Consider the following 9,562-nt stretch of genomic DNA (forward strand, 5'->3'; position numbering starts at 1 on the left):
CATCACCGGGTCTGACCTCGCCACCATCGAAGGGATCTATCGTACTCGCTGCCTCAAAACGGCAGCCATCATCATCAAAGACCCACACCATCCTGTCCACACACTCATCTCACCACTGCCATCGGGAAAAAAGTACAGGAGCCTGAGAACACGTCCAGGTTCAGGAACAGCTTCTACCCTACAGCCATCAGGCTATTAAACACAACAACCTCATAAGCTATGAACCACAATAGACTATTATTATTATTATTATTATTATTGCACTGTTACTGTTTGTTCATTTTTCTCTCTGAGTTTTTGTTATATTACTTATTATGATTACATATTCTGTTGTGCTGCAGCAAGTAAGAATTTCATTGTTCTATCTGGGACATATGACAATAAACCACTCTTCACTTGACGTTTTCAGTTTCAAAGTTACTGTGAGAAAGATCATTCAAGTTTCTATCAATGCTTTTCATCTCTTGGAATTGTGCATATGGATCTGCACCACAGTGTGCAAGAATTGTCCAGATTTGTTAACGGAAAATGATTAAGAAGGCACAGTACTCCAGGCTCTCTGGATGCTTAGAGTCAAATCTCAGTTAGAACTCTTTGTCTTAAGGGAGGTGGACAAAAGAACAAGAAAGATGGCCAAAACTAAGATAGTGCATACCATACCTGGCTGTCATTCGTTATTTCCAAAGGTACTTTAGATATTGTATCGGATGTTGGTACATCTTGTGTAATCCATTCACATAAATTCACATTTGATGATGTTGAGATTTCTGATGTTTCATTTTGAGACTTTTGCATAAATTGATGGACATCTGAGAAAGAGCTAGTTTGCTTATCTTTTCCAAAATACACAGGTTGGTCACTCTCTAGCATTTTTTCAAATGTTGCTTGCACAGATGTATTCTTTTCTTTGTTGCTGCTGCTGCTATCTTTTTCATGCACAAGATGCCGATATTTCTTTTTAAGAACAATGTATTTTTCACCCTGAAAATGTAAACAAAACAAGTGGATTACTAATAGTTATTATATAACAATTTTTTAAAAATATCAACAATATTTACAGGACCAAAGAAAGATATCCAGAAACCCAGACTGAAACAAAATCTTGGACTGATCGAATAAAGGTTCCCTGCATCTATATTTTCAAACATCTAGTGGTGATTAATAATACACATCATTCTGGCTCTCTTTCGCTTTCAGATTGTATTCTTCTAAGAGGTAAGCACGGATATGGATGCAATTATTGCTGCAAAGGCTATTGAGAGTAGTCAGGGAGCAAGGTTGCTTAACTTTATGATTCGTGAGAGTAGGAAATGTTTTCACTTGGTTTTTTTTTTAATTCAGCTTGACTTTAGTTGCTTCTTTTAGAATTTAACTCATATTCTAATCATACATACTTTGAGGGCTGCAGTGGTTCAAAAAGAAAAAATGAACTAGAGTACATTATATATATGACTGTTTTAGACAGGATACAGAACAATTTGTGTGTAACCTCACTCTGGCAATAGGGGAGGCCCAGGACAAAAATATTAGTATGGGTATGGGAAGGGGAGTTAAAATTGCTAACAACGGGGTGATCCAGTAGGCCTTGGCGGACCAAGCACAAGCAAAACTCCTTCCTGCGAAACTCCTCCAATTTGCAGATACCCACAGCACCTCATATTTCACTTTGGCCGTTTACAAAAGTACCTCACATTTTGCTTGCGTAGCTTACAGCCATGATCATTAAATGACAGAGCCCTTTCCTTTTTCTTATACCCTTCAAAGTATTTGCTTTTTCCACTAGTCCAATCAGACGAACAAAATCTATTTGAATATACTGATAATCACATTGGAACAATGCACTCTACAACACTGACATAATGTTTCAGTTTTCTGGTGTCTATACTAAAATTGTGACTGCAGATTTGCCGGGTCATGGTTCAAATGGCTTGTAAAAAAAATGCGACAGTACATTGTAAAAATACAACTAATGGTCCATGTTTTCAGTCAAAAAATAGCAGAGGTTAAAGCAAAGAAGTGTCTTATCCAGTTTGCGACGCTGCAATATTAAGCAGATATAGGTAATTTGGAAACAGAGTAGAAACAAAGAACCTCAGATGCTGGTTTATACCAAAATTAGACACAAAGTGCTGGAGTAACTCAGCAGGTCAGCATCTCTGGATAAAAGGATGGAGGTGATAAAAGACCAGCACAAATCAGGGCCAGCCACATATTACCTCAGGCAGGTTGTTGCTAGTAGGCCAATTGTTGGCGAGGGAAGATGTTCCAAAGTTCCCTTGGAAGATTCAAGATAAATAATGTGGAAGACTGTGGAACTGTTAAGACCACTCGGGAGGAGGAAGGGAGCAAAGAGGGAGGGGGAGGGGAGGGTGAGAGGAAGTTTCTTTAAATTAGAGAATTTAATGTTCATATCGCTGGGTTGTTAGCTACCCAAGCAAAATATGATGTGCTGTTCCTCCAATTTGCATGTGGCCTCACTCTTGTAATGGAGGAGATTCAGGACAGAGAGGTCAGTATTTAAATGGGAAGGGGAGTTGAAATGATTGGCAACTGGGAGATCCCATAGGTCTAGACCAAGCGTAAGTGTTCAACGAAATGGTCGCCAAGTCTACGCTTGGTCTTGCCGATGTACAGGAGCCCACATTGAGAAAACCGGATGCTGTAGATGAGGTTAGAGGAGGTACATGTGAACATGCAGCTCTTACAATTAATCACACTTGGCTTGGGACAAAAAGTCTAAGTGTTGCATTGCAACAGCAACAATTTGCAAAACTAAATTCAAAGCAACATCTTATGTCCAAAGGTTTTGGACTCAAACTTAGGTTGATAACATGACTGTGACTAGCAAATTCAAGTTCAAGTGAGTTTATTGTCATGTGTCCCTGTATAGGACAATGAAATTCTTGCTTTGCTTCAGCACACAGAACATAGTAGGCATTTACTACAGAACAGATAAGTGTATCCATATACCATGATATAAATATATACACACATGAATAAATAAACTGATAAAGTGCAAATAACAGAAAATGGGTTATTAACAATCAGAGTTTTGTCCGAGCCAGGTTTAATAGCCTGATGGCTGTGGGGAAGTAGCTATTCCTGAACCTGGTTGTTGCAGTCTTCAGGCTCCTGTACCTTCTACCTGAAGGTAGCAGGGAGATGAGTGTGTGGCCAGGATGGTAAGGGTCTTTGATGATACTGCCAGCAATGGAACATTTTATGATATTGGAAATATGCACTAACATTATTGTAAATCTATCAGCAGTGGAGGTAGAGAAGCCCATGGCAATAAAACTATATTAAAAAAAGTTGACCAACAATTCAAAACAATTACTGTGTCAAAGCTGATAGGAATCGGTACGAATTTAGACAGTTTTCTAACTGAGTTCAGTAGAGGAGACAAGGTTGGTTAGAAGAGTACTGCAATAGGCAAGTTGAAATAGAATCCAAGGTTCTTGCTTCTACCTGTTAAAATTATCTAGCATTATAGATGAGAAGTGAAATCTCCAATAGTCAGTTTTAAGGTCTCAGTAGTGAACTTAGTAGTAAACTCAGACGAAAATTTCATACTTTGAAAGGTATACTTTGTGGAAGGCGGCGCGACTCTCGTCAGCAGCGGCCTCTGCAGTCCGTCTGCGTTTTTATTATTTTATGTCTATGTTTTTATGTAGTTTTTGTTATTTTTGTTGGGGTATGTGTGTGGGGGGTGGGGTGGTGGGGGGTTGGGGGTAACTTTTAAATCTCTCCCTGCACGGGAGACCCGACCTTTTCTTTGTCGGGTCTCCGTTGTCGTTGGGGCTGCAACGAGGAGCGGCCTCCAACAGGAAGACCGGGGGCTGTGGTGCCGACTACTCACCTCACCGTCGCGGAGCTGGCCGAGTCCAGAGCGGGTGGAGCTGTGGTGGACGCTGCTGCGACCCGACCCCCGGAGATTCGGTGGCTGCAACTGCGGGTTTGGTGGACGGTAACACCGGGAGCCCGCGGGTCCCTGGAGGGAGACCGCTTTTCGGGGCTTCCGCAGCGGCGACTTCTCCCGCCCGAGTTGCGGGGTTGAAGAGCTCCTGGAGCGGGGCCTTACAGCACCGCCCCGCGCGGCTTGGAATGGCGGCGGGTCTCTGCGAGCGCACGCCGGGGGCTCTAACACCAAGACCCGGTGTGCGACCTTGCATCACCCGGCGTGGCTTTAATGGCCACGGGACAATCGCCATCGCCCGCCGGGGGCTTTGACTTTGACTCTGACATCGGGGGGGGAGAGTGCAGTGGAGAGAGAAGTTTTTTTGGCCTTCCATCACAGCAATGTGATGGATGTTTATGTAAATTATGTTGCGTCTTGGGTCTATTTGTTTGTAATGTATGGCTGCAGAAACGGCATTTCGTTTGGACCTCAAGGGGTCCAAATGACAATAAATTGAATTGAATAACCACTTTTGAAATTAGATTAAAAAGGAATAAATGTAGAGCATAGTGGCTTGCCAGCAACAACTAATCAAAAATTGCAGTGATTTTTGTTTGGTAGTGCCTGCTACCCTTCACAATGACATAATGACACACACTGAATATTTTAATTGGCTCCTCTGTACTGTTATCTCATAATTGATCACCTAGGATTAACAGAAAAATTCAGTTACAAAGCATAAGCAAGCTGTATAACTGGGAAAGGAGACCATGGAAGAGAAGTATAAAATATAGTCAATACTCACATCTTCATGTTTAACCACTGCAATTCGGTTGACAATATCTTTGAAGATGTCACGATATTTAGCTGCGGAAAATAAAATTTTAGTCGTTTTACATATTAACACCACTCTCTGGGACTGTATTTTCTGTATAATTAAATTTGAATAAAATAAATACAATACATGCATCATGCAAATGACATATCATGCAACAATATTTCTACAGTATTTACAGGATATCCCTTTGTTCTGAACAGACATCTCATGGACACGGTACATATGAACAAGCTCCCATAATATTAATAAATTCATGTCCTAGTTTCCATTCTCTCTCCAATATGGTAATTGTTCTTTATCATTATCATAGGTCAGATTTGGAATGGGAGGGGGGAGTTGAAGTGCTGAGCCACCGGGAGATCATGTAGGTTAAGACATTGCGGAAAGTAGAAAGGGGTGGGGATGGGAAGATGTGGCAAGTAGTGGGAACCCGTTGGCGGTTGGGAAAATGTTGGAGCATTTTATAAAACAGCATATAAAAATTATATGCTGTATGCGACAGCTGATGGTGTGAAAGGTGAGGACAAGGGGGACTCTGTCCTTGTTACGAATGGGGGGAGGGGGAGTAAAAGCGGAGCTGCGGGATATAGAGAGCCAAGTGAGAGCCTCATCTATAATGGAAGAGGGGAAACCCCCGTTAAACCCCCGTTAAACCTCCGTCTATGCCGCATCTGCGCCTAGGATGAGGTGTTCCATAATAGGGCATCGGAGATATCTTCATTTTTTAAGAAACGGGGGTTCCCCTCTTCCATTATAGATGAGGTCTCACTAGGGTCTCTTCGATATCCCGCAGCTCCTTTGACCTTTTTGACTATCTACACTGCCCCAATTGGCTTAGTGCTTAACACATTTGCTTTCCCTTATCTTTAACTATATTCTTTCCTCAGGTATCAGAGTGCAATTCTGCAAACAATGATCCCTCAGATTTGACAAAACCAATCCAATGTGAATTAATAATTAATATTTTTTGCAACTGAATACTGAGAAAGTCAGTGTTGTTTTCAATCCCACCCATAAATTGCATTTATACCTCTGTAACATCACCCCACGCTGGCATTGATTCTACTGGTGATCTGTAGACTTGACTATTCCAATACACTTATACTTAGTCTTCCAAGTTTCACAAACGCAAGTCACCCAAATGTCACAGACGATGCCATACCAAGTCATATTGAATCAATTTCACCGTTGCCATGCTCACCAACTACCAATGAAGAATTTATTATAAAACAAGAGACTGTATTAAAATGACATCCATAATACCAATGCCCAAGAAGAGCAAAGTGACATGATTCGATAACTACAAACCGGTGGTACTTACATCCATTGTTGTGATGAAGTGCTTTGAGTTTGGCTATGTCATATCAACTCCTGAAAAATCTTGACAAAATAAGAGAACTGGATTCATGCTCATCCCCATGCAATTGGTTCATCTCTATCAGTGCAAACTGATATTAGAATCTGAAGTTCAAAATACTACAGGAACTCGAGAGCGTATCTCTATCAGTATAAACTGACAACACTTCCTCCTCGATGCCCATCAGCAAAGGGGCATCTCAAGGGGAGTGTGCTCAGTCCCCTGCTCTGCCCCCTCTATACCAATGATTGGGCAGCCAGACATCACCCCAGTGCTAAGCTTAAATTCACTGACAATACCACAGTAGTTGGACAAATAATGGGGAAAATGAGTCAGAGTCAGAGTACAGGTAGATTGTACATTTGATTAAATTGTGCCAGAACAACAATTTTTCTCTCAACATTAGCAAGACTAGGAAGCTAATTGTTGACATCAGGAAGGAAAAGCTGAGGATCCATGAACCTGTCTTCATCAATGGAGCAGAGGTGGAGAGAGTAAACAGCTTCGAGTTCCTGGGCAGGCACATTTCAGAAGATTTGGTAGACACAAATGCTGGAGAAACTCAGCGGGTGAGGCAGCATTTATGGTGCGAAGGAAATAGGCAATGTTTCGGTTCGAAACCCTTCTTCAGACTGATGTGAGGGTGGGGGGGGGGGGGGAAGAAGAAAGGAAGAGGTGGAGCCAGAGGGCTGAGGGAGAGCTGAGGAGGAGAAAGTAAGGACTACCTGAAATTAGACAAGTCAATGTTCATACCACTGGGGTGCAAACTGCCCAAGCGAAATATGAGGTGCCGCTCCTCCAATTTACGGTGGTCCTCACTCTGGCCATGGAGGAGGCCCAGGACAGAAAGGTCGGATTCGGAATGGGAGGGGGAGTTGAAGTGCTGAGCCACCGGGAGATCAGGTTGGTTATTGTGAACCGAGCGGAGGTGTTCGGCGAAACGATCGCCAAGCCTACACTTGGTCTCACTGAGCAGCTAGAGCAGCAGATGCAATAGATTCGACCTGGGATCAGCACATTCATGCAAGCATATAGAAATCAATGTCACTACTTCATTATGATTCAGTATGTAGCAAACTACTCTATCAGCATAGTCTGGTTGCATCACATTCTGGTTCAGTAACTCGAATATCTAAGAACCAAGAAGGCTGCAGAAAGTGGTGACATACGCCATCCTGGCCATGTTCTCAACTTGCTGCTACCATTGGGACAAGGGTTCCAGAACTCAAATACCATGACCTCCAAGTACAATGAACCCATGACTCATTTACATGATTTGTTTTATACAAGTACAACATATTCAATGTCAGAATACTTTAATGGTCATCCTGACAAACCCCAATCAGAACCATAATGAAATTATCAGCATTGGATAGTAGCTACAACTAGAAAACAATGGATTCGTAAACACACTATAATGAAGCCAGCCAAGTAAAACTTCATTGTGATCTGGATTTCTTTTGACCCTTGGCAGCAGCACTCATCCAGTGGCCAGCATGTCTTTCTTCAAATAGCCAATATTATGAGTGCACCAATGAGTTTATATGCCCTAGTATAAGGCTGTAGGATCTTAACCAAATCACATTGGTCCTTTTCAGAAATCTACAAGTCATTGCACTTTCGCTGAGTATGTTGATAACAGAGTAATTATTTTTATTGTGGACACAAAATTCTGGAGTAACTTAGGGGGCAGGCAGCATCTTTGGGGATGACGTTTCAGGTCAAGACCCTTCTTCAGCCTGTGAGTCAGGAGAGAGGGAGTCTAGAAATATGAAAGAGTAAGGCATAGTAAGAGTGGATGCGGAAAGGATGTTTCCATTGGTGGGTGAGTCTAGGACCAGAGGTCATAGCCTCAGAATTAAAGAGCGCTCTTTTAGAAAGGGGGTGACGAGGAACTTCTTTAGTCAGAGGGTAGTTAATCTGTGGAACTCATTGCCACAGAGGCCTATGGAGGCCATGTCAGTGGATATTTTTAAGGCAGAAATAGACACATTCGTGATTAAAATAGGAGGCAGGGGTCATGGGGAGAAGGCAGAAAAATGGGATTAGGAGACAAGGTCAGCCATGATTGAAAGATGGAGATGACTCAATGGGCCGAATCGCCCAATTCTACCCCTACAACTTGTGAACTTATGCAGGCATGAAAAGGACAGATCAAATCAGACGACGACAAGGAAATGTAGAATGTTTAAGAAAGAACTGCAGATGCCGGAAAAATCAAAGGTAGACAAGCTGGAGAAACTCAGCGGATGAGGCAGCAAAGTCCTTCGCTCCATAGATGATGCCTCACCCGCTGAGTTTCTCCAGCGGTTTTGTCTACCTAGGACATGTAGAATGGTTCATTGTCAGATATGGGGAAGATGACAAGGAGGCATACAATCAGTAAAATTAATCAGGACAATGATTACTGATCTTGCCACACACACATGGCCATGTCTGTCACGCCCCTCCTCCCCGTTACCTTCCACTTCACCCCACACCTACTGGAGTAAACCTGACGCGCCCCCAGGACCAAAGATTACAGAGCGGCCCAGGACCACCCACGCCCAGGACATCCTCCTGTGACTGGCACTTGGGATGACGATTCACACCGCCATCAACCCAGACATGCGCGGCATAAACTCCGCCACAATAACCATCGAGGAGTTGGGTTGGAGGAAACTACAGATGCTGTTTACACCGAAGGCAGACACAAAATGCTGGAGTAACTCAGTGGGGCTGGAAGCATCTCAGGAGAGAAGGAGCGGGTGACGTTTCGGGTGTCCAGCATTTTCTTGTCTAACCAGGTGCTTGACCAGCGGACGGACGCTCGGCCGCTCGCTCACCTTTCAGCTGCGGCTCGGGGTCGTTGATAAACGTTTTGAACCTCTCCACCAGCTCCTTGTTTTGGACACGGCCGCCGTTCTTTGCCAAGAAGTCGACCAAAGCATCTTCTCGCAGCTGCTGGCCAGACCCGCACGCTGCCATCGCTTGTGTGTGAGGCGAGTAGACGCCGCCCGCTCGCTCGCTCGCTGCTAACGGACTCGCCCCGCGCTCGGGTGGGACTCGCGCCGCCCGCGTCCTGGCTTCAAACCGCAGCTGCCTTACTCACCGCGCATGCGCACTCTGCAGCCACGCATGCCTATCGGCGCCTGCGCAGAAGCATATATTACCATGCTCATCCCACACTGTTGAGCAAAGACTATAGAGCAGCTCCTCTAGGATCTTTGCTGTTGAGTTCTCACCCAGGGATATTATAGAGTGAAGGTAGACAAAAATGCTGGAGAAACTCAGCGAGCGAGGCAGCATCTATGGAGCGAAGGAAATAGGCAACGTTTCAGGTCGAGACCCCTTCTTCAGACTGATGTGAGGGTGGGAAGAAGAAAGGAAGACCTCTTCCTTTCCAGTGGTCTGTGGGAGAGCTGAGAAGGGGAGGCGAAAGTAGGGACTACCTGAAATTAGAGAAGTCAATGTAAATATCGCTGGGGTG

General features: G+C 43.8%; 1 protein-coding gene across 5 annotated transcripts in view; it reads right to left on the reverse strand.

Annotated features, from left to right (window-relative positions):
* LOC116986263 (ankyrin repeat domain-containing protein SOWAHC-like) overlaps positions 1-9,186 on the reverse strand; it is a 77,427-nt gene extending 68,241 nt beyond the window's left edge. For all 5 annotated transcript variants that reach the window (XM_033041631.1, XM_033041630.1, XM_033041628.1 and 2 more), the window contains exons 1-3: positions 8,919-9,186; positions 4,704-4,765; positions 661-981 (exon numbers count right to left, since the gene is read on the reverse strand). In XM_033041631.1, the coding sequence (XP_032897522.1) occupies positions 661-981; positions 4,704-4,765; positions 8,919-9,060 (525 nt within the window). In that variant the 5' untranslated portion in view covers positions 9,061-9,186. The remainder of the gene's footprint in view (positions 1-660; positions 982-4,703; positions 4,766-8,918) is intronic.
* Between the last annotated feature and the right edge of the window lie 376 nt (positions 9,187-9,562).

Source organism: Amblyraja radiata, chromosome 23 (genome assembly GCF_010909765.2).
Source record: "Amblyraja radiata isolate CabotCenter1 chromosome 23, sAmbRad1.1.pri, whole genome shotgun sequence".
Taxonomy (NCBI): domain Eukaryota; kingdom Metazoa; phylum Chordata; class Chondrichthyes; order Rajiformes; family Rajidae; genus Amblyraja; species Amblyraja radiata.